The sequence below is a fragment of the Ylistrum balloti genome, unplaced genomic scaffold (assembly GCF_031769215.1).
Source record: "Ylistrum balloti isolate Yb309-2 unplaced genomic scaffold, AGI_CSIRO_Ybal_v1 Utg369756, whole genome shotgun sequence".
Taxonomy (NCBI): Eukaryota; Metazoa; Mollusca; class Bivalvia; order Pectinida; family Pectinidae; genus Ylistrum; species Ylistrum balloti.
In genome coordinates, this window is record NW_026781957.1 from 1,153,793 (window position 1) to 1,179,906 (window position 26,114).

At 37.1% G+C, this 26,114-nt stretch overlaps 1 protein-coding gene across 1 annotated transcript; it reads right to left on the reverse strand.

Moving 5' to 3' along the window:
- Positions 1-7,162: 7,162 nt before the first annotated feature.
- Positions 7,163-25,926, reverse strand: LOC132543424 (actin nucleation-promoting factor WASL-like). Its single transcript, XM_060206926.1, has 10 exons — positions 25,790-25,926; positions 23,107-23,247; positions 15,310-15,396; positions 14,992-15,091; positions 13,137-13,220; positions 12,450-12,643; positions 10,924-11,098; positions 10,094-10,635; positions 9,657-9,765; positions 7,163-9,311 (listed from the first exon to the last, which is right to left on the reverse strand). Exons 1-10 carry the CDS (start codon positions 25,901-25,903, stop codon positions 9,253-9,255), a joined length of 1,605 nt encoding a protein of 534 aa, XP_060062909.1. The 5' UTR covers positions 25,904-25,926; the 3' UTR covers positions 7,163-9,252.
- Positions 25,927-26,114: the final 188 nt, after the last annotated feature.

Consider the following 26,114-nt stretch of genomic DNA (forward strand, 5'->3'; position numbering starts at 1 on the left):
AACAGTAGACTAAAGAGCTTGTGGTGTTTGAGTGTAAGCTAAAACTTCGCTAAGGTAGACTAAAGAGCCTGTGGTGTTTGAGTGTAAGCTTTAACTCCACAACAGTGGACTAAAGAGCTTGTGATGTTGAAGTGTAAGCTAAAACTCCATAACAGTAGACTGAAGAGCTTGTGATATTTGAGTGTAAGCTTAAACTCCACAACAGTAGACTAAAGAGCTTGTGATGTTGGAGTGTAAGCTAAAACTTTACTAAGGTAGACTAAAGAGCTTGTGATGTTTGAATGTAAGCTTAAGCTCCATAACAGTAGACTGAAGAGCTTGTGATGTTTGAGTGCAAGCTTAAACTCCATAACAGTAGACTGAAGAGCTTGTGATGTTTGAGTGTAAGCTTAAACTCCATAACAGTAGACTGAAGAGCTTGTGATGTTTGAGTGTAAGCTAAAACGTCAATGAAGAAGAATAAAGAGCCTGTGGTGTTTCAGTGTAAGCTTAAACTCCATAACAGTAGACTGAAGAGCTTGTGATGTTTGAGTGTAAGCTAAAACTTCAATGAAGAAGAATAAAGAGCATGTGGTGTTTGAGTGTAAGCTTAAACTCCATAACAGTAGACTGAAGAGCTTGTGATGTTTGAGTGTAAGCTTAAACTCCATAACAGTAGACTGAAGAGCTTGTGGTTTTTGAGTGCAAGCTTAAACTCCATAACAGTAGACTGAAGAGCTTGTGATGTTTGAGTGTAAGCTTAAACTCCATAACAGTAGACTGAAGAGCTTGTGATGTTTGAGTGTAAGCTTAAACTCCATAACAGTAGACTGAAGAGCTTGTGGTGTTTGAGTGCAAGCATAAACTCCATAACAGTAGACTGAAGAGCTTGTGATGTTTGAGTGCAAGCTTAAACTCCATAACAGTAGACTGAAGAGCTTGTGATGTTTGAGTGTAAGCTAAAACTCCAATAAAGAAGAATAAAGAGCCTGTGGTGTTTGAGTGTAAGCTTAAACTCCATAACAGTAGACTAAAGAGCTTGTGATATTTGAGTGTAAGCTTAAACTCCATAACAGTAGACTGAAGAGCTTGTGGTGTTTGAGTGCAAGCTTAACCTCCACTAAAGAAGACTACAGAGCCTGTAATGTTTGAGTGCAAGCTTAAACTCCATAACAGTAGACTGAAGAGCTTGTAATGTTTGAGTGTAAGCTTAACCTCCACTAAAGAAGACTACAGAGCCTGTAATGTTTGAGTGTAAGCTTAAACTCCACAACAGTAGACTAAATAGCTTGTTGTGTTCGAGTGTAAGCTTAAACTCCACAACAGTAGACTAAAGAACTTGTAATGTTTGAGTGTAAGCTTAACCTCCACTAAAGAAGACTACAGAGCCTGTAATGTTTGAGTGTAAGCTTAAACTCCACAACAGTAGACTAAATAGCTTGTTGTGTTCGAGTGTAAGCTTAAACTCCACAACAGTAGACTAAAGAACTTGTAATGTTTGAGTGTAAGCTTAAACTTCACAACAGTAGACTAAAGAGCTTGTGATGTTTGAGTGAAAGCTTAAACTCCACAACAGTAGACTAAAGAGCTTGTGGTGTTTGAGTGTAGGCTTAAACTCCACAACAGTAGACTAAAGAGCTTGTAATGTTTTATTGTAAGCTCAAACTCCACTAACATAGACTGAAGAGCTTGTAATGTTTTATTGTAAGCTCAAACACCACTAACATAGACTAAAGAGCTTGTTGTGTTTAAATGTAAGTAAAAACTCCACAACAGTAGACTAAAGAGCTTGTGGTGTTTGAGTGTAAGCTAAAACTTCGCTAAGGTAGACTAAAGAGCCTGTGGTGTTTGAGTGTAAGCTTTAACTCCACAACAGTGGACTAAAGAGCTTGTGATGTTGAAGTGTAAGCTAAAACTCCATAACAGTAGACTGAAGAGCTTGTGATATTTGAGTGTAAGCTTAAACTCCACAACAGTAGACTAAAGAGCTTGTGATGTTGGAGTGTAAGCTAAAACTTTACTAAGGTAGACTAAAGAGCTTGTGATGTTTGAATGTAAGCTTAAGCTCCATAACAGTAGACTGAAGAGCTTGTGATGTTTGAGTGCAAGCTTAAACTCCATAACAGTAGACTGAAGAGCTTGTGATGTTTGAGTGTAAGCTTAAACTCCATAACAGTAGACTGAAGAGCTTGTGATGTTTGAGTGTAAGCTAAAACGTCAATGAAGAAGAATAAAGAGCCTGTGGTGTTTGAGTGTAAGCTTAAACTCCATAACAGTAGACTGAAGAGCTTGTGATGTTTGAGTGTAAGCTAAAACTTCAATGAAGAAGAATAAAGAGCATGTGGTGTTTGAGTGTAAGCTTAAACTCCATAACAGTAGACTGAAGAGCTTGTGATGTTTGAGTGTAAGCTTAAACTCCATAACAGTAGACTGAAGAGCTTGTGGTTTTTGAGTGCAAGCTTAAACTCCATAACAGTAGACTGAAGAGCTTGTGATGTTTGAGTGTAAGCTTAAACTCCATAACAGTAGACTGAAGAGCTTGTGATGTTTGAGTGTAAGCTTAAACTCCATAACAGTAGACTGAAGAGCTTGTGGTGTTTGAGTGCAAGCATAAACTCCATAACAGTAGACTGAAGAGCTTGTGATGTTTGAGTGCAAGCTTAAACTCCATAACAGTAGACTGAAGAGCTTGTGATGTTTGAGTGTAAGCTAAAACTCCAATAAAGAAGAATAAAGAGCCTGTGGTGTTTGAGTGTAAGCTTAAACTCCATAACAGTAGACTAAAGAGCTTGTGATATTTGAGTGTAAGCTTAAACTCCATAACAGTAGACTGAAGAGCTTGTGGTGTTTGAGTGCAAGCTTAACCTCCACTAAAGAAGACTACAGAGCCTGTAATGTTTGAGTGCAAGCTTAAACTCCATAACAGTAGACTGAAGAGCTTGTAATGTTTGAGTGTAAGCTTAACCTCCACTAAAGAAGACTACAGAGCCTGTAATGTTTGAGTGTAAGCTTAAACTCCACAACAGTAGACTAAATAGCTTGTTGTGTTCGAGTGTAAGCTTAAACTCCACAACAGTAGACTAAATAGCTTGTTGTGTTCGAGTGTAAGCTTAAACTCCACAACAGTAGACTAAAGAACTTGTAATGTTTGAGTGTAAGCTTAACCTCCACTAAAGAAGACTACAGAGCCTGTAATGTTTGAGTGTAAGCTTAAACTCCACAACAGTAGACTAAATAGCTTGTTGTGTTCGAGTGTAAGCTTAAACTCCACAACAGTAGACTAAAGAACTTGTAATGTTTGAGTGTAAGCTTAAACTTCACAACAGTAGACTAAAGAGCTTGTGATGTTTGAGTGAAAGCTTAAACTCCACAACAGTAGACTAAAGAGCTTGTGGTGTTTGAGTGTAGGCTTAAACTCCACAACAGTAGACTAAAGAGCTTGTAATGTTTTATTGTAAGCTCAAACTCCACTAACATAGACTGAAGAGCTTGTAATGTTTTATTGTAAGCTCAAACACCACTAACATAGACTAAAGAGCTTGTTGTGTTTAAATGTAAGTAAAAACTCCACAACAGTAGACTAAAGAGCTTGTGGTGTTTGAGTGTAAGCTAAAACTTCGCTAAGGTAGACTAAAGAGCCTGTGGTGTTTGAGTGTAAGCTTTAACTCCACAACAGTGGACTAAAGAGCTTGTGATGTTGAAGTGTAAGCTAAAACTCCATAACAGTAGACTGAAGAGCTTGTGATATTTGAGTGTAAGCTTAAACTCCACAACAGTAGACTAAAGAGCTTGTGATGTTGGAGTGTAAGCTAAAACTTTACTAAGGTAGACTAAAGAGCTTGTGATGTTTGAATGTAAGCTTAAGCTCCATAACAGTAGACTGAAGAGCTTGTGATGTTTGAGTGCAAGCTTAAACTCCATAACAGTAGACTGAAGAGCTTGTGATGTTTGAGTGTAAGCTTAAACTCCATAACAGTAGACTGAAGAGCTTGTGATGTTTGAGTGTAAGCTAAAACGTCAATGAAGAAGAATAAAGAGCCTGTGGTGTTTGAGTGTAAGCTTAAACTCCATAACAGTAGACTGAAGAGCTTGTGATGTTTGAGTGTAAGCTAAAACTTCAATGAAGAAGAATAAAGAGCATGTGGTGTTTGAGTGTAAGCTTAAACTCCATAACAGTAGACTGAAGAGCTTGTGATGTTTGAGTGTAAGCTTAAACTCCATAACAGTAGACTGAAGAGCTTGTGGTTTTTGAGTGCAAGCTTAAACTCCATAACAGTAGACTGAAGAGCTTGTGATGTTTGAGTGTAAGCTTAAACTCCATAACAGTAGACTGAAGAGCTTGTGATGTTTGAGTGTAAGCTTAAACTCCATAACAGTAGACTGAAGAGCTTGTGGTGTTTGAGTGCAAGCATAAACTCCATAACAGTAGACTGAAGAGCTTGTGATGTTTGAGTGTAAGCTAAAACTCCAATAAAGAAGAATAAAGAGCCTGTGGTGTTTGAGTGTAAGCTTAAACTCCATAACAGTAGACTAAAGAGCTTGTGATATTTGAGTGTAAGCTTAAACTCCATAACAGTAGACTGAAGAGCTTGTGGTGTTTGAGTGCAAGCTTAACCTCCACTAAAGAAGACTACAGAGCCTGTAATGTTTGAGTGCAAGCTTAAACTCCATAACAGTAGACTGAAGAGCTTGTAATGTTTGAGTGTAAGCTTAACCTCCACTAAAGAAGACTACAGAGCCTGTAATGTTTGAGTGTAAGCTTAAACTCCACAACAGTAGACTAAATAGCTTGTTGTGTTCGAGTGTAAGCTTAAACTCCACAACAGTAGACTAAATAGCTTGTTGTGTTCGAGTGTAAGCTTAAACTCCACAACAGTAGACTAAAGAACTTGTAATGTTTGAGTGTAAGCTTAACCTCCACTAAAGAAGACTACAGAGCCTGTAATGTTTGAGTGTAAGCTTAAACTCCACAACAGTAGACTAAATAGCTTGTTGTGTTCGAGTGTAAGCTTAAACTCCACAACAGTAGACTAAAGAACTTGTAATGTTTGAGTGTGCTTAAACTTCACAACAGTAGACTAAGCTTGTGATGTTTGAGTGAAAGCTTAAACTCCACAACAGTAGACTAAAGAGCTTGTGGTGTTTGAGTGTAGGCTTAAACTCCACAACAGTAGACTAAAGAGCTTGTAATGTTTTATTGTAAGCTCAAACACCACTAACATAGACTAAAGAGCTTGTTGTGTTTAAATGTAAGTAAAAACTCCACAACAGTAGACTAAAGAGCTTGTGGTGTTTGAGTGTAAGCTAAAACTTCGCTAAGGTAGACTAAAGAGCCTGTGGTGTTTGAGTGTAAGCTTTAACTCCACAACAGTGGACTAAAGAGCTTGTGATGTTGAAGTGTAAGCTAAAACTCCATAACAGTAGACTGAAGAGCTTGTGATATTTGAGTGTAAGCTTAAACTCCACAACAGTAGACTAAAGAGCTTGTGATGTTGGAGTGTAAGCTAAAACTTTACTAAGGTAGACTAAAGAGCTTGTGATGTTTGAATGTAAGCTTAAGCTCCATAACAGTAGACTGAAGAGCTTGTGATGTTTGAGTGCAAGCTTAAACTCCATAACAGTAGACTGAAGAGCTTGTGGTGTTTGAGTGTAGGCTTAAACTCCACAACAGTAGACTAAAGAGCTTGTAATGTTTTATTGTAAGCTCAAACACCACTAACATAGACTAAAGAGCTTGTTGTGTTTAAATGTAAGTAAAAACTCCACAACAGTAGACTAAAGAGCTTGTGGTGTTTGAGTGTAAGCTAAAACTTCGCTAAGGTAGACTAAAGAGCCTGTGGTGTTTGAGTGTAAGCTTTAACTCCACAACAGTGGACTAAAGAGCTTGTGATGTTGAAGTGTAAGCTAAAACTCCATAACAGTAGACTGAAGAGCTTGTGATATTTGAGTGTAAGCTTAAACTCCACAACAGTAGACTAAAGAGCTTGTGATGTTGGAGTGTAAGCTAAAACTTTACTAAGGTAGACTAAAGAGCTTGTGATGTTTGAATGTAAGCTTAAGCTCCATAACAGTAGACTGAAGAGCTTGTGATGTTTGAGTGCAAGCTTAAACTCCATAACAGTAGACTGAAGAGCTTGTGATGTTTGAGTGTAAGCTTAAACTCCATAACAGTAGACTGAAGAGCTTGTGATGTTTGAGTGTAAGCTAAAACGTCAATGAAGAAGAATAAAGAGCCTGTGGTGTTTGAGTGTAAGCTTAAACTCCATAACAGTAGACTGAAGAGCTTGTGATGTTTGAGTGTAAGCTAAAACTTCAATGAAGAAGAATAAAGAGCATGTGGTGTTTGAGTGTAAGCTTAAACTCCATAACAGTAGACTGAAGAGCTTGTGATGTTTGAGTGTAAGCTTAAACTCCATAACAGTAGACTGAAGAGCTTGTGGTTTTTGAGTGCAAGCTTAAACTCCATAACAGTAGACTGAAGAGCTTGTGATGTTTGAGTGTAAGCTTAAACTCCATAACAGTAGACTGAAGAGCTTGTGATGTTTGAGTGTAAGCTTAAACTCCATAACAGTAGACTGAAGAGCTTGTGGTGTTTGAGTGCAAGCATAAACTCCATAACAGTAGACTGAAGAGCTTGTGATGTTTGAGTGCAAGCTTAAACTCCATAACAGTAGACTGAAGAGCTTGTGATGTTTGAGTGTAAGCTAAAACTCCAATAAAGAAGAATAAAGAGCCTGTGGTGTTTGAGTGTAAGCTTAAACTCCATAACAGTAGACTAAAGAGCTTGTGATATTTGAGTGTAAGCTTAAACTCCATAACAGTAGACTGAAGAGCTTGTGGTGTTTGAGTGCAAGCTTAAACTCCATAACAGTAGACTGAAGAGCTTGTGATGTTTGAGTGCAAGCTTAAACTCCATAACAGTAGACTGAAGAGCTTGTGATGTTTGAGTGCAAGCTTAAACTCCATAACAGTAGACTGAAGAGCTTGTGATGTTTGAGTGTAAGCTAAAACTCCAATAAAGAAGAATAAAGAGCCTGTGGTGTTTGAGTGTAAGCTTAAACTCTAACAGGATCTAAATGGTTAAGAAAAGTATTTCAGTTACAACACATATTTCCTTCTTCAGATCATGAACATTCATTGATGTTATTGTGAGAATCATTTAAAACAAGAAATAATGTTTAAGTACAATATGGAACTGATTTTATTAATTCATAAGACATAAAGAAATTAATATCTGGCAACTGAGCAATAAATAAATATCCGGAGGAAATAAAGATTTAAACAAGCACGATCAAAGCTGATTTAATTTGACATTTAAGTTCTTCTATATGCATACAACCCCACAATGAGATCACATGATATGTAAGTACAGAATTGTGGAATGTTAACTATCAAATGATATCTCAAAGACACAGCATTTCTTCTGTATCAAGTTACAATCATATTGTCATAATGATACCTAGTAACAACCAGGTTATCTTCAAATTATAGAATTTCCATCTTGTCACTATCAGATAATAGAACTTAATCTAGTCACCATCAGATAATAAAACTTATATCTAGTCACCACCAGGTTACAGAACTTATATCTAGTCACCATCAGATAAGAACTTATATCTAGTCACCACCAGGTTACAGAACTTATATCTAGTCACCATCAGATAATAGAACTTATATCTAGTCACCATCAGATAATAGAACTTATATCTAGTCACCACCAGGTTACAGAACTTATATCTAGTCACCATCAGATAATAGAACTTATATCTATTCACCACCAGGTTACAGAACTTATATCTAATCACTGTCAGGTTATAGAACTTCATATAGTCACCATCAGATAATAGAACTTACTGTGGATTCATTTATTTTCGTTGGGTTCAATTTTCGTTGTTTCTACAAATTAGACAGTTTCGTGGACTCATAAATTCGTGGATTTTTTATTCTGTGGGAAAAAAATAAAAACGTTAGAATTTTCTCTTTTTGCTTCCAGTCGAAATTTTTTCTGTTTGTATTAAGGCTATGTTCACAGGAATTAACACTGATGACAAGAATAAAAGAACGTTTTTTTCCAAGATGGCGTCCTGTGTCTCGCATTAATATCAAACCACAAATCAGTATATATCCAGGCGTGTAATCAATCGGTAATTATCAGAAACAATTGTTTTCAGTGGATAAACATTGTGTGCTGATCAGTCGGTGTACCGCAGTCATATGAAAACACCACGCGTATCGATTGGACCATGTGTGTAAACAGGTGTGTAAACAAGATCTGCAGAAACAATTATGAAGTAAAAACACAACTCACTGACGATAGTATAAAGAAATCACAGTGATGAACATATCATTATGTATCTTATCCATCATGTCGTTAACACAGTGGTTAAAATCCGGGAAATTGAATCTGCGAAATCCTGACGTTCCTGGGCTACCCGACTCCCGACTAATTACGGGGCTTCTGTCATTACCGGTAGACGTTTCCGGTGTCGGCAAAGATTACTTGGTCAAATTCCAAAATTACTTTAGTAAGTAGTTCATATTTCGTTGTGTTTTTAAATTTGCTCATCCACGAAAACAACGAAAATTGGACCCCCACGAAAGAAAATGAATCCACAGTATATCTAGTCACCATCAGATAATAGAACTTATATCTAGTCACCATCAGATAATAGAACTTATATCTAGTCACCATCAGATAATAGAACTTATATCTAGTCACCATCAGATAATAGCACTTATATCTAGTCACCACCAGGTTACAGAACTTATATCTAATCACTGTCAGGTTATAGAACTTCATATAGTCACCATCAGATAATAGAACTTATATCTAGTCACCATAAAAACATAGAACTTATATTTAGTCACCACCAGGTTACAGAACTTATATCTAATCACTGTCTGGTTATAGAACTTCATATAGTCACCATCGGATAATAGAAAATAGAACTTATATCTAGTCATCATCATATTACCATCAGATTACAGAACCTATATATCTAGTCCCCATCAGTTATTAAAATTCTAATTGTCATCATCAGGTCTAACGCTTTTTCGTCTAACTATGATTTCCTTTTTTAGAATAATCAGTGAATGTTTTAATCTAAGCCACAATAATTTTACATCAACATATAGAGAAAAAACTGACACAAAAACCACAACATGGATTACAAAAGGACATTCTTCCACAGGGGTTACTCAGTGTGCACGGTTGCAGTTATTGCATTTTGGCAGTAGAAGGAAGCCATATTTTCAAATATATACGAAAGTCATCTAATCATCCCAGTCATCATCATCATCTACATCATCTTCATCATCGTCGTCTTCATCATCTAGAAAAAAAGATGTATAATAAATTATAGGCTTTGCTACTATGTTTGGTTTTGTTTTTATTTTGATAAATTTGTAGATGGCCAAAAAAACAATCTATACAAGATCAAATTTTCAAACAGAAAATGACAATTTTCATATCATTCAGGAATATCAATAGAAACTGTAAGGTCCTATCAGCAAAAACCTTGGCCCTGTATGTATTTCTGTAGGTATGAAAGACGTACCTGAGCTTTGTATGTGTTTCTGTCCATATGACAGACTTACCTAGGCCCTGTATGTGTTTCTGTAGGTATGACAGACTTACCTGAGCCCTGTATGTATTTCTGTATGTATGACAGACTTACCTGAGCCTTGTATGTGTCTCTGCCTATTAGCCAGCGCGCGGGCTAGTGCACCAACAATTCCTCCGGAAGCCTCCTGTTGAGGTGCTGGCTTCTCCTCGGTTTGATCAACCTGTCAAAATAAATTCACAAATTACAGTCGTATTTCATGTTATTTATTATATACATAATTAAACCTACCCATACATTCCCGATCTCTAGTAGTGCAACACAAGTGAATACAAATACAGTATGTTTGTGTAAGTTAACATCATCTAGGGTGAATCCTCCATCATTACTAAACATACAGATAAATTCATCAATTCTTATTCAATCTCAGAAATAATCTCATCAGATTTTTATGAAATCTCAAACACTCTGATTGTATCACTACCTCATTCCACTTCACACATTCATTTTGATTTAAAAGATGTGTTGAAGATGTAAACCTCCATACTCACATGTTTGAGGTTTTTGCCAGAGCGGATAGCACTGAGAAGGTCGCCTCTAGCATCAGAGGGTGCTGCTGGTCGATCATCAGCGGTGACATTTTTCAGGCTTTTACCTTTCTGTATCTGGTCCAATAGAGCACTGCGAGCTGAATCACCACCACCAGAGGGCGGTGTAGGAATTCCTGGTCCTCCCATGACTGGAGGTGGGGGAGGAGCAGCTGGAGCTGTAGGGGGTGGTGGAGGAGGAGGTGGTGGAGGTGGACCGCCCGCTGAAGGAGGAGGGGGTGGGGGGAATCCTCCACTTGATGGAGGGGGAGGAGGTGGTCCCATTGAGGGCTTCATAGGCGGAGGAGGAGGTTGAAAGCCTGCATTTGGTGCACCTTGAGGAGGAGGTGGAGGTGGAGCTCCAAGATTCCTAGGACCTCTATTAGGTGGGGGTGGGGGAGGGGCCTGGTGGGCTCTAGAAGGAGGGGGTCCCGATGGACCAGGACGAGTAGGTGGGGGTGGGGCCCTGCTTAAAGTCCTCTGGGGTGGGACAGCAGGTGGTGCTGCTGTAAAATGAAGAAACAAGCACTTAGGAATGTTCAATGACTTTTCAATGCATTGAAATATAAAGCAGGAGAGTAACACGTGAGAATTTCTACCCTATATGGATCTGTGTTATAATCCTGTAAGACATATATCAACCAGGAATTAAGATTCAGCGTTTAATCTATCAGATAAAGAGCTTCTCATGACATTGGTTTGGGTATACGAGCAAACTATAAAATCATATTTTATCCTTGGATCTTGCAAAGAAGTTGTTCAAAGATACAAAATGATGACAGGAAAGTTGATACCTGAAGGAGCTTTTGGTGGTGGCCTGGATGCCATCTCAGCCTTGACTGCATCTATACCGCCATGCTGCTCCACGAAGTCATAGATGAAATCTACAGTCTCCTTATCCACTACCTCATTTTCATCTATACCTACACTCTCAAACAGTCCCTTCATGTCTGGGTCAAGGTTGTTCATCTGTTGAATAACAATAAGAGTTAGGATCAAGAAATTCATCTCCGTTAATAAAACTGGATTAAAATGTAAAGATTATATTTGAAATGCAGTTACCTATCATTCTAGTGACTTAACATTCTTCACACTGTACTCACTATCACTTTTTAGACTGGAAGTGTAAAATTGCCAAGAAGTGTCTAGAAGGGGTCTAGTAGGCCTGTATCTTGGGGTAAGGATCTTAAAAGCTTGTTCTATTATGACTTCATTCCCCCATCCCTTAAAACATCTCTCCCCTCTCCAGTACCCTTCCCTCTCCAGTACCTCCAGTACCCTCCCCTCTGCAGTACCCCCCCCTCTCCAGTACCCTCCCCTCTCCAGTACCCTCCCCACTCCAGTACCCTCCCCTCTCCAGTACCCTCCCCTCTCCAGTACCCTCCCCTCTCCAGTACCCTCCCCTCTCCATTACCCTCCCCTCTCTAGTACCCGCACCTATCCAGTACCCTCCCCTCCCTCTCCAGTAACCTCCCCACTCCAGTACCCTCCCCTCTCCAGTACCCTCCCCTCTCCAGTAACCTCCCCACTCCAGTACCCTCCCCTCTCCAGTACCCTCCCCTCTCCAGTAACTTCCCCACTCCAGTACCCTCCCCTCTCCAGTACCCTCCCCACTCCAGTAACCTCCCCACTCCAGTACCCTTCCCACTCCAGTACCCTCCCCTCTCCAGTACCCTCCCCACTCCAGTACCCTCCCCACTCCAGTACCCTCCCCTCTCCAGTACCCTCCCCTCTCCAGTACCCTCCCCTCTCCAGTACCCTCCCCTCTCCAGTACCCTCCCCACTCCAGTACCCTCCCCTCTCCAGTACCCTCCCCACTCTATCCAACCATCTTCCATCAGTGTTTGAATTGTACATGTGATCATTTTGGTTCCAGATCTTATGAAAGGAATCAGCCCTCAGTCTGAAGACTTTTCTCCCATCATCCTTTCATCCACACCACCACTTACATCAAATCCTTTGGTAGGGTCCCAGCCAAACTCAAACCCAGACCACAACTTACATCAAATCATTTGGCAGGGTCCCAGCCAACCTCAAACCCAGACCACAACTTACATCAAATCCTTTGGTAGGGTCCCAACCAACCTCAATCCCAGACCACAACTTACATCAAATCATTTGGTAGGGTCCCAACCAACATCAAACCCAGACCACAACTTACATTAAATCCTTTGGAAATGTCCCAACCAACCTCAAACCCAGACCACAACTTACATCAAATCCTTTTGTAGGGTCCCAACCAACCTCAAACCCAAACCACAACTTACATCAAATCCTTTGGTAAGGTCCCAACCAACCTCAAACCCAGACCACAACTTACATCAAATCCTTTGGTAGGGTCCCAACCAACATGACTGACGTGCCTGAAGTCTGTAGGTGTACTTATATCTTCCTTGGTCAGTTTCTTTTTCTTGTCCTTGTCCTTGTTTTTACCCTTGCTGGCCTTGGAAATGGTGTCCTTCCCACTTGTCTTGTTCAAGTTAATATCCACAGATGATAATGCAGGGCCAGAATCTAAATATTTTAAATAGTTTAAATAAAATCCACAATTTAACAGAGAGTCATTGTAGTCAATTGCTACTCTAGAATTACCACAGAAATAATGACCCGACATAAATACAAAATATTTGTCTGGCTATCCTCCAGCTGCATTTTGCAACTGTCTTACCTCCCCTTCTCTAGAATCTAACATATTTTTTTTATAAATTCGATATTCTGGGGTCAAGGGGCCAGATTGTGATTTTACAGTTGAACTTAAACATCAACAAAAATACAGCGTTTTGTAAAAACTAGAAAATGTCTGTAAGACATGAATGCCCCCCCCCCATGTGAAATAGTAGTGAAAGGTCCGAATAAAGTTGTTAGGTGGTATATACTGATTTGGGACATGACGCAACGGGACAGGACAGGATGGGATGGACGGATATGGGCAACGCTATATGCCCCTGGCCATAAATGGCGGGGGCATAAAAATTACAAAAACAAGTACAGAAATCGAGATACTCACTATTGATAATAGGAGGGGAGGAAACTCCGCCCTGATTCTGATTGTTATTGTTTTGCACTGTTCCCTGCTGGTTCTTCTTCTTATCTGTGATAAAGAAAATGAATGACACCAAAATCACAAACACACAAAATTTCCACACACGTTTATTTTATCATCTTTTGAAAATTGAAAAGCATTCAGTGATTAATCTACACAAATTGTACTACAGGACATTAACATTGTCCTATTTTAATTGTGTAATCTACATGTATGTCACATATGTTTACCCTATCACTTGTTTAAATTCTGATTATAAGGTCTGTCCATTTCTCGAAATAGACCAAAAATTCTCCTTCTTCCACCATGGGTAGTATTCCCCAAGCTCTACATCAACCCATGGCATTTGATACTGAGTGACATTCAAAGTTCTAAGGAATATCTTGTATAAGAGTTGCTTCCCTTGTCACACTACAGAGCTATAGCTCGCCAATCAAGGTGATGGTGCAGTGAACATAGATAGTGATAGTAGGAAATGGATAGGAGAAGTAACAATGCATGAAATTGTAATGTGTATTAAAGAACATAACTGACATATTGTAATAACTAAAACATTAGTTTAAGACAGGCTCATGTTTTACAAAAGAAACGTTATCAATATACTTGAAAGTGTGTACAACCATTCTAATTTTATTGACAGTGACCTTGACACTGATGACTTGACATTGACCTTGACATTAATTTTGATTCTGACCTCAACACTGACCTTGCCATTGACCTATATTTTGACCTCATGACCTTGTTAATTCCCTGATAAACATTCAAATTTTAGCTAATACTAGATATTTCTGAGGTATCAAAACTTCAGAATTCTAAGGAAATAAATCCCGAGAAATTAATGGGTGGAATGACATGTTGAGGGATTAATGACCTAACAGACTGGCAAATGAACATCCATGTCATTAAGGCACCTGTGTATCTAATACTGGATCCTAATATGCATAAGTCACTAACGTGATATTCCAATTTAGTGAAAATTATAGTTTAATTAAATTAACAATTTATGTCTCTTGATCAGTAGTTTTTTTCACACCCTTTTAAACTAATTAAGAAACCTACTTAAAATGCAAGCTTTCCTGACAGATAAATAATCAACAGTATGAACCATGCCAGTCTGAATCAGCAGAAATTCATTACATAATATAAGTGAACAAAAAACACTAACTACGTGGCAGGTACACGTATCAGCTGGCAGGTGTTAACACTACAATAAACTGTTATATAAATCAAGTTTATTCTGGACAGCAATCTGGTGATATCCGTGTTTAGGTGCTGAAGGGGTCAAGGGGTCAGGGAAGAGTAAACTGCGAGAAAGTGAAAAAAAAAGACAAAATGTCCTGAGCATAAATAGCCGAAGTAATAAACCAATAATATTTAATTATTTACGATCTTATTTACAGTGGGTGGAGGTTCGTATTTCATTTTATTGATAATTCCGTTATAAATCACCTTTGTTCACTGCCAACCTTAACTACCTCACAACGGGTGTTAGAGAAACATATAACAAGGTTCCACTGTACAAAGAGACCAGCTGTTTGAGCTTTAAAAACATTCAGAACCTGATCCCAATATATTATGTAATGGAGATCCAGTTCTATTATTATTTTTTCCGATATTACTGATAAAACCACAAAAGGATGAGTTCAAACCATGTATTAACCTAGACTTGTATGTCAGTGTGAGGAGGCAATAGAACAGCAACTGTAAACGATATTCTAAACTTAGATAATGTCATAAGACAGAAAACAAAAAATCATGCGAGAAATTGAATGTTTTGTCAAATGACAGGATCAACAAAGTCTGTAGCCACAATATTTACCAAGTCTCCTCTGATGGCGTTCCATCAGCTTCTGTTCAATAGCACTTTTGAATTTAAATGCTTCATCTTCGCTTGCAAAGTTAAGACCAGCTTGTACATCCTGTATAGTGGGAAAAAATAAAATACAAAATATCAAGATGTTTCTGATGTAAATTCATTACAAAAATATGACCCAACTACTTTCCTATGTAAGCTGTCATCACAAAGAAAATAAAATCATATAAATCAAAAATACCCAAATACAAAAGTACAGCTAGGTGTCACAAAATATCTTCCATCCCCACCCCTTCAACCTCAAAGGGAGATAACTCCACTTACCTCTGCCTCGAACGTATGAAAGTATTCCCTCGGAGCCTTGTACCTGAACTGGTTATAGATCTCTTGTTCCCAAATCATCTGGCCCTTCTGTTAAATACAGTCAAGTTCAAACATTAATTTCAATTATTTCTGTAAATTAATTATCATAAGAATTCAGCTATCAAATCAGAATTCTATACACATTACACCGATTCATACTATTTTCCTGACCAGTTATTTTTCTGGGGTCTGTTTTTAATTGATGAGATTGTTCAGCCAAGGGAAGAATAGAATGGAGTGAGGGACATAAAACTACGTCGCAGTATTCCTTTGTGATCTTTAATCATGGAGGATAATGGATACTATCTTTGTTATATAAATATATGAATTTTTGTTTCTTAAAAATAATCCTAATGATACCATTAATCCTTGATATATTGTGTCTGTAAAATACACTGTATTTAAAACTGCTGTGAATTTTTATTTTATAAAAAAAATACCTTTGATTGAAATCAGTTTCACTTTTAAGGTTTTAAGGTCCCCACTCTTTTAGCTTTACCTAAATCTATATTATTTGATGGGACAAAATCTAAACAACCATACAAAATATCCACTGTTGTTTCCTACTTGAAATTGGATGAATTTCAATCTACAATAGTTCTGATGAAAGCAGAAATTGTTCCTCATTATCATATTTTATATCAAATTTTCACGCCATTCTCTGCACAAAGTGACTTTCCTGTGTCTATTTTGTCATCACCATCTATCATCTTTCTTGTTTTTAAGGAATTTAATTTGAAATAAAACATCTTTAAATGACAATTACAGAATTAGAAATTCTGAAATGGCTTTAAACACACCATTTATTGATGACAAGTATTAACTATGATCTGCATTAGATTGAAATTCTCTTTAATCTCTGTCACTGATAAGTACACATCATGAAGAAGCACCTGTCCCAGGAAATACTTTATTTGGCACTAATTCTATAAAACACCTACACACCACAAATTTTACATTAAATCTCTACAAACATCTGCAGTCTAAGAATAATAACGAATCATCTGCTATCGATCATTTTTTTCACAGTAAAACACATGTTATTTAGCACTGAGTTGATGGGACCCTTACACAGTCCTACCTATATCAGGGCAGTCTTTAATCTCTGTGATGGATAGCTCCCTCACTGACATACCATAATATAAGCTTTAATTAAACTGATGGTTAAAATATTCAGCCTTATGTGTCAAAACTAATCACACAAACCACATTAATTCACACCTGAGTTTCCAGTACACAGTAATAAACATTTAAATTTTACACCTACAGTGATAACACTGATGGATAGTTATGGCAAAATTGATATTCTTCACTTCAAGTACATAGCACATTTAGACATCGTCAATTGTTCTATTTGTTACACAATTACCTCCCTTTACATGGATTAAAAGGGTTTAAAAACATGATCGAAATTATTTCCTGAATGGCAAAAAATCTGCTCGGTTTTCCATGTGAAGTGATCATTGCATGCATCTTATAAATAGACTGACAACACAAATTCCCTCAGGCATGTCATCGCTAGTTCTGTCGACCTGTGAGACATAGTCACGTTAATCATATAGATCTGGATGACTGAAATAAGAAGTCTGGTTTAAAGATAAAAAAAAAGAAAACATCCATTACCAGGAATTATGACAAGCATTCAAATTTGTTAAAAAAAGAAAAGAAACCCGACTTTTATACCAGGGCAGATAACTCCTCTGGATTTTCTTTTTTATTTCAACATGTGTCTGCTACATGTTAAGATTTCTCACAAAGAAAATAATTGGTCCCTAAGACCCTCCTGACCACTGGTCTCTCGCACCTGTCCCAAGGTATCTCCAGACTACTATTACTCACTAGGACTCTCTTGGCTACTGGTCCCTAAGACTCTCAATACATCTGGTTTCTAGCACCCTCACAACTACTGGTTCCAAAGACTCTCCACACAACTGGTGCCTAGGACCTTCTTGATTACAGGTCCATAGGACTCTCCATACAACCAGTCTCTAGGACCATCATGACTACTGGTCCCTAGGACTCTCCATACAACCAGTCTCTAGGACCCTCACAACTGTTAGACCCTAGGACTCTCCTTACTACTAGACCCTGGGACTCTCCTCACTACTGAACCCTGGGACTCTCCTCACTACTGGACCCTGGGACTCTCCTCACTACTAGACCCTGGGACTCTCCTCACTACTGGACCCTAGGTTTCTCCTCAATACTGGACCCTGGGACTCTCCTCACTACTGGACCCTAGGATTCTCCTCACTACTGGACCCTAGGACTCTCCTTACTACTCGACTCCAAGATCTATAATAATGTCAGTCACACTTCTTCGTCCTTCATCAGGCTTGCTGATCTTACTTTGTAATATCACACCTTTGTGTTGACTAATTTGTATAATACTTTCAAAGTATTCTAATTGACTTCACTAAAACCTGAATTAGTCTAAAGGGGGCTAATAGGTAACTAGACCAGATAGCAAACATATCTTTTTAAAAATTAACCTGGGAATCACACAAACATTGGAATGTATGCAACAATTAGTGAGTGTGTTTACCTAGGAGACGAGTATACAATTACATCAGACAGGATTGTATGTTTATGACTAATAGAAGAATTTTTTTTTGTTAATATGTGCACCTCTTGTTCCATTAATTATATGTGTCATAATACACTGGTATGTAGTAACAAAAGAGTTCCAATAACATCCTGCGAATTAGGTTAAAACTAGTCTGACATTCTTCACACTGTTATGGGACAATCCCTAACAGGTATTGTGTAACATTCCATTGTGTTACTTGTAAAGAAAACAATTCTTTGTTCTTTTATGATAGATATGCATAAATATATATCAGGGTATTTCCATTTGGCATGGAAGACGGTGTAGAAAATACCGGTAACATGACATATTTTACATCTAGAGGTATAGAGAGGTTAAAGTTCATCTTCTATATCCAAGGATTCAATTACAGATACCTTGAACAGACTAGTACATGTGACCTCTGAGAAATGCTTTCATAACATCTTATGATATACGTTCGGTGGCAATGGATGACATTCAATAGACTCTTGAAAATGCTTTTGACTCCCATTAATGAGTTTAACTCGCAAGTTTGAAGAGTCACGTCTATGAATATTTTGATCTTTCACATTTGTGATTTACTTTCTGTGATGTAATTGTCTGATGTTGAATGTTAACTGAATGTGCTACAACTCTAGTATGTATTGATAAAGAAAACTTCACAAGTTTTTATATATGATTCAATGTAGCTTTTGAAAGTACATGTATTAATATATCCCAGCATTGTGATTGGTTCTAGACATCAAAAACTAGCCAATCATATCACTTTTTATGATAATATCTGATCATGACAAATTCCATGGGTACAGAGTAGATACATAACATTTACAAAAGTGAAAGTACCAAAGAAAACTGGAATTTGTTATAATTATCACAAAAATATTTTTCAAAAAAAAAAAAAAAAACATGAATGTTTTTATCTTTATTCAATGAAAGTTCTCCAAACAATAAGGAAAAAACAAAGACTGATACAAATGATAAAATTATCTTCTTGTCACTGAAAGGTTAGAAGGAAACAACACGATATAGACTCAGCTGACATTTTTACATCCACGATAAGATCATGTAGCAGACGACACATTCATCACCTCCCAGCAACCAACCAGAATTGCCTGTTCTGTCTAGCCTTGGATTGTATTGCCCCAGGCAATTTTGTTTTTTTATCAATGTAAACCTTTTTTTTTGTTTCAGTGTATTATGAGATACTCAGCTGAGTGGTGATAGATCCTTTGTTTGTTAACCGTCTGTATGTTTAACAGAAACACATCATCTCTCCAGAAAATTTGTATATACAAACCTACTTACATATATATATATATATACATAAAGTGCTGACAGCTGAATTATTATTGTGACAAAAACTTTTTTCTGTTGAGAATTTGTCATTTTCTGCAATTTTATGTAACCTATTCATACCCCGTTGTATTTGTTACACACATTAACGGTGTCGATTTTCATCAAACCCACAAAATATTGAAACCTAGCCTTCTGACGGCCTCCTGTCATTACATTTGGACAAGGATATGAGTCAGAGACTACTGATACACCACAAACCACCTTGTCTATCTCTGTGTCTTCTCTTTTGTTTTACACTGATGCAATGATAACCTGTTTTATTATCCCTAACCTCCATGATCTTTTCTGACTCATTTTACAATGTGATGTGTCCTTCCGGGTTTCCACCGTGATGTGGTCGCAAAATTTCCATGAATCAGATCATTTGCATTATTGCCTGACACACTATTCATATCATCTCTAGTCACTCTAATTAGTAGCCTTTCCTCCTAACTAGAAATGGCATTATATGGTACGTTAAAATTCTGTATGTAAATTGAGCTTACTGGCATCCAAATCAAAATCATATCACAGATGTTTAAAGATGTGATGACATTTTCTTCTTTATTACTTGCTAACTAAATCTGAACAGAACATTTGTGTGAAGAAATGCTTTAAAAAATCAGGGCCATGAATTAAAGAATAATTTTAGTATCCAGAAATATATCTTAAAATCAATATGGAGTCTGCTCCAACTGGACTGGAGTAGAATTAAGATACTAGTGTTCTATACATTCTCAAAATAAACCAACACAGAACCCTGTCACAGGTAAATTTTAATTGATGTCTTTCAATGACTATGAAAATGAATGGAAATGCTAGATTCTAGGTGAAGATGTCACCTGTAGGGGTATGTTATAGGCTTATTCATGTCATATATCTCGATAAACTGTCTTTAAACTATTTTGATTATAACTACAAATTTGAATATATTTAATTATGATGGTAGAGTTTCCTTATATATTTCAGAAATGTCAAAATTCAATGTGGGTCTGTTGAGGTGCGACATCATTTTCAGTGTCGAGATGATAAGTTTTCTTTGTTTCAGAAGAACAGCAAGTTTGTGTACCAGTTTTAGGACCAGGTGCCCCATTGGTCTAACTTTACCGTATAGCTATAACGTGATACACGGTCAGCGACCAGATCAATAATCTTCTAACCAGAGTGACAGGCCATATGACCTATTACTTCTGCCATGTACCTGGTCACCAAAAAATGTACAAGGACAACAGGCCAAAGTGGACTGGAGAAAATCGGACATAAAATGTGGCACAAACAGTTTTACCAGCACATAACACTTGGCAAATATCAAAGACCATTAGAAAGGTCATATAAGGGCACAAGGATTGAGAAGATGAAAATTGTATATAAGTTGAATTCTAAGATCAAAGACAAGAAACGTCAAGGTGAAAATTGTTTCTGTTATGTTGTGTTATGTCAAAGGACATGAGAAAGGTCGAGGTAAAAAATGTCAACGCCTTTATGTTAAAGGTCACAGGACATCAATAAGGTCAAGGTAAACTGTGTCTGTTGTGTGATTGAGGGACATGTGAAATGCTAAGATAAAAAATGTATTTGTGATGACGTGTAAGATCAAAGGTGGAAGGAGATCTGAATGGCCTTGGAAAAAATGTGTCTATTATACTGTGTTAGGTCAATGGATATAAGGAATAGTGAGGTCAGAATATTTGTAGTTGTTTGTTAGGTCAAAGATTGTGAAAAATGGCAAGATAAAATGTGTCTGCTTTAGTGTGTTAGGGCAATTGTCACAGAACATTACATAGACTGAAGTATGTCAAAAGATATGGGACTTGAGAAAGGCCTTGTAAAATGTGTCTGTCATGGTGTTAGGGCAACAGATATGAGGAAGATCATGGTAGGCAGTTTCCAACATGCTGTGCAAGGTCAAACGTCCAAGCATATGTGATGGTAAGATCAAAGGTCATGACAAAAGCACAGGTAAAGTGTGTATATGACATTATGTTAATTCAAAGGTCATAGAAAGGCCATGGTCAAAAGTGTGTCTGACATGATATAAAGTCAAAGGTCATACTGCACAAGAAAGATTAATATATAATGTTTTTGTGGATGCATGCAAAGGTATATAGTCAAATTTTGATGCTTCGTAGGTCAAGGGACTAACAATAAAAACATTGATACATCGAGACATTCATGTTGGGTGACGTTCTCATGTTCATAACAATAGCTGATGACACAATTTCTACCAGAACAAACACAGTAAATACCCAAACTGTTTTATTCAGTGAAATTAAATGGAACATAACTTTAAATAGTAATCAATGAGAAATCAACAATGCATGTTGATGTTTACATTCATGCTTACATGTCATAGTTTATGTATTTTATGGATCAATTTCAAATGAAACGATATGCAGCATCAAAGTGCTCTTCACATTCAACAACAATTATTTTAAGACTGATACATAAATGTTATAGGCACTAATGACTTTCAAAGAAAGCAAATTGACATAACAATGTATTCTGTCCAGAAATGACTGCACTAACATTACACAGGTTATCAAAATTACAAGGGTGTTTGTCTACGTTCTGACAACGGCTAGTTTTCATCAACAGGAGAATAAACAGACAGATAAATCACAGAGTTTCTCATGCTTTTATGCTTAAAACTGATAAAGTGACACTTTGGAAATGAGTGAAATCATCATACAAGTGATAGGATTTCCTCCAATTGTTTTCACAATTCTATAAATTAGAGCTAACTAAATGCCATTACCACAATGGCAGCAGTGAACATCACATGATATCCTATTATCTTTTCTTAAATGTGCTGGATTGTAAGTAAGCAACTAAATTCTAATCAGAGTCCAGTCATTAATACAGACCCATTAACAATGTGCTATTGTAAACCCATTTTCAGTAAGCACTCTTTGTTGAAATGTGTGAAATTTTGCCACAGGGCGAAAATACCTGTACAGTACAGGTAAATGTTTTGTTCAAATCATAAAGTGTCAATAACTATGTTATCATGGTTAACAGTCTGTGAAAAAACTCTTATCCATCGAAAAAAATTGATTTATAAAATTTTGATCCATAAAGGGCTAAATTAGTAGTAATATATTGGAATGAAATCCGGGACCAGAAAAAAATTTGATACATCAAGAAATTTGAATCATATAAGTTTGATTCCTAGAAGTTTGACTATATGTTTCCTTTTCTTATCGTTTATGTTATGGAATGCTTATCCATTATCTATTTTACAAAAGTTGCAAAAAACAATATCTATCTGATACCCGCTGAAACTCCAAGTAATCGGGCAGGTGATCTTTTAACTTTTCACATCCATGGAGGGATTCCAACTCGGGATGCTTCCGTGAAAGGTGAGTGTGTCACCACTGCACCATTTAACCATCCACTGAGCACTTATATCACTATGGTAATTTTCATTAACAGTTGGTCTGACAGAACAATTGGACAATATAGAAAAAAGACCTTTGAGTCACAGCTTAGACATATTGTTTAACAATGAGAGCTTCTGAGCTATAGAGCAAAGTTCTTTTCACCACAATTATATGTGTTTCACCACCATAATTTGTGATATTGCTCCATTATCTATATGTTTTATTCAATTATAAAAAATTATCTTTTAAACATCAATCAAATTATAGCTTATCGATCACATTATCAGCATTGCCAGATTTTTACAAAGCTTAATCTTGAATTCTAAATTTTTGTAAGGAAAATTAATACATATGTACAAAGTTTCACTACCATGTCATTTTTTCACTTGCATGCATACACAACACACACAGTCTAAAGAAAAAAATTTCTTCTTTCTGATTCTACTTTACATGTATCTAGACACCAGTTCTTACCTTGATGTCATACACCCTGATGAAGTATGAGCGGTTTGGGTTATCCTTAATGAAACATGCCACCCCACAGAAACGTTTGGTCCAACGTGTTCGTGCCGGAGGGTCAGCAGTATACAACTGAACTACACCAGTTGCTAAAGACTGAAACATTGAAAAAAAGACATCATTTAGAATTAAGCTCCATCTAGAATAAAGGAACGATTTAGTTGGACATGCTTGAAAAATATATAAACTGCAAAACAAACTTATAGATCTTATCAATCACTTTTATAGGCCAAGATTGAAATGCTCATGGAGGCATTCTTTGGGATGAAGCTAGAGTACTTCGGGAAAACCTAGGTGATAAGACAGGTCACCACAAACCTTTTTAAGTTCAATTAGGAAACTTAAGCTGGTTAGGTGAATTTTTTTTTACAAAATTAGTGAAGACTGATTGAAGGTGACTGAATATTAAGATTTCAATGGAAGTTAAGCGTGGAATTGTTAGGCATGTTCTCCACAGTCTTAACATAATCTGCAAAATAGCAAAATCTGAGAAAAGTTAAACTGAAAGGAGTTAGGACAGTATTGATTTAATGTGTAATGTTTATTTTTGGAAAAACAAAAATTATAGCTATATGTTAATGAAGTAGGTATAATGTCTAATAGTTGTTTGTTATGACTCTGTTATAAACAACGCCTTATGGTCGCCTGGCTTTACCAAAATATCCATATATTTCAGCCATGATATAGTTCAGGTTTACACGTCATCAAGTTGATGCGACAAAGAAGACAGAATACACAACCAGGTCAGCTTATGGTTTCTCATACCCCATTCAAAAATTGCTTTTTATGCATTTCAGAATAAAGTTTCAAGTATATTGCCATATTTGATTGTGGTCTCTCTCCATATCCTTAAGTCTTGTGTATTCACAAGGCTAGAAGAGAAGAGAGGCTTTGAATAGCTAATTATGAACCGAGTTTAGCTCTCTATGTAAACTGAACAATTCATCACAAAGTACACACCAATGATGATTCTTCTCTTTTTCTAATTTTTTTTCAAGTTTTTCTTCATTCTTGATCTTTGTTTTAATGTGAAATGAAATGTTTAACTGATATATAGGTAAACTGTAACATTGTGCGCTTGATGTAGCAATAACAATACTAGGTAACCAAGATTGCCATGTATCATACTTTTGGTTTTTTTTTCCGTTCAGTCCCAAACAGGTGACTGAACATATATTTAGTTGGGGTGGGAAATGAAGGAGGTGGAAGAGTGAGGAAAGGAACAAGAGACCAGCACAAAGGTTGATTTAAACAACACATCAAAATGGCCAGCATCGCAATATCAGAATTTGCCAGCTAAGTGACATTCATGAATATGGGCAGTTTACATTGGGGACTATACAGTTGATTGTTCATGTACCAAAGTTCTGTATGTAAAAATGAAGTGGTTGGCCACATGGCATACCCCTCTTGTTTGTTATATTTGGCAGATGTTAATGGGTTTGGTAAGTGAAATCATGAAGGTGCCCAGGAACAGCATTGAAAGGTACTTGAATTAGAAAATGCATGGCCAGACTGATCTTTGGAACTGGGATCCTCTGAACTCTAGATGGATTCTCTATCAACTGAACTACCAGCTTGCCAACCCAGTCCAGTTCAGGTACAGGCAGCATGTTCCCTTGAAACCTGACAGGTTCTCTCAGTGACCCTGAAATGCCACCGCTATAAACAACAAAAGGACATTGCATATGCTGAGGATGCCAGGTCAGACTCATGGAAGTTTGCAATGAGGACATCAAGTGTGGTCAATTGATGGATTGATGACTGCTCAACATACACCTCCAGTCTGAATTACAGTTTTATATCAGCTAATGTATAATATTACTCTGTTATGTAGCACGTTTTGTGTCTTGACCCTAAAACACAAACAGTGTCAACTTATTTGAGTTTTAACTGCTGATCTTGCATCCAAAATTATCTGATAGTGAAAAAGTGTGAAAGCACAGGGAAATCAAACCCTAGTCTCCAGCATGATAACTCCACAGCTCTACCATCACAGCCAAAGAAGGATGTGCTCCATTAGCAAAGTGGCAGAAACCGTATTTAAACTATGTAAAAGTGACACTAATGTGCTTTCTTTACACAGTTAATCTGTTTTTCTTCTCAATATTCTAAGTACCACAACCTATGAGATTTCATTGAATACTAATTGGGAGAAACAAATTTCTGCTGAAAGCCCAACAGAACTTGGGTCATGATGTTTCCAAGACTATATCAACTGAGCTAAACAAAGCATGACCTGTCAGCTGACTGACAGAGACTACATTTTACACTTTGTACATGCCACAATAAGTTGATAATTTCAAAAAATCTGGGTCAGGGATGCAAGGTATGTGTCCATCTGATTGCAATGGAGAATTTGTGATGGTGTCTGTCAAAAGTTTCTTGTCTTGTTGAGCCTTTAACTTGGCTGGAATAGCTCAGGAAGAGGGGCGGGGTACATATGAGGTCGCCTCTACATGTGTCGTACACATCAAGTCTCCCCAATGCAATTGAGAGGCTTTTTATTTTTCATTGTAATTGCCAATATCTACTGTGAAGAAATAGGCAGTTGTGAGTATTGTTCAATTGTCATGCATAACCTTACTGATTACATGTATGTACACAGACTGTGTGTTTCACTTAAAATATTTCTTACCACACATCCTCTGCCCAATATCCCGAACAATTGCTCATTTTCAGAGTTATCTAGCAGTAGAGAACCGCTATTTGATGCCCTTGGTCTATTTCTTCGTTGGTTTCCCTGCGACATTTTGTCCCTTTCTTGCCTTTTGTCAACTTTTTGTCTCACTTCCTTGTTTAAAACCGGATGTAGATGTATTTGCTCACTTCCTGTTAACGACTAAAAATAATAAAAATAGTCCGTTAGTTCATCCCGATTTACAATGTGAGCTTATCATCTTCGTATTTTATTATATCACATGATTCAGCATCATCAGTTCGTTTATCATAAAGTAGAAACG

Excerpts from the sequence above, each read along its gene's own strand:
- LOC132543424 (XM_060206926.1), bottom strand. The coding sequence starts at position 25,903 with ATGTCGCAGGGAAACCAACGAAGAAATAGACCAAGGGCATCAAATAGC. Across the intron at positions 23,248-25,789 it reads TATTGGGCAGAGGATGTGTG|TCTTTAGCAACTGGTGTAGT; the intron begins GTAAGAAATATT and ends TCAATGTTTCAG. Across the intron at positions 11,099-12,449 it reads ACCCTACCAAAGGATTTGAT|ATGAACAACCTTGACCCAGA; the intron begins GTAAGTTGTGGT and ends GTTATTCAACAG.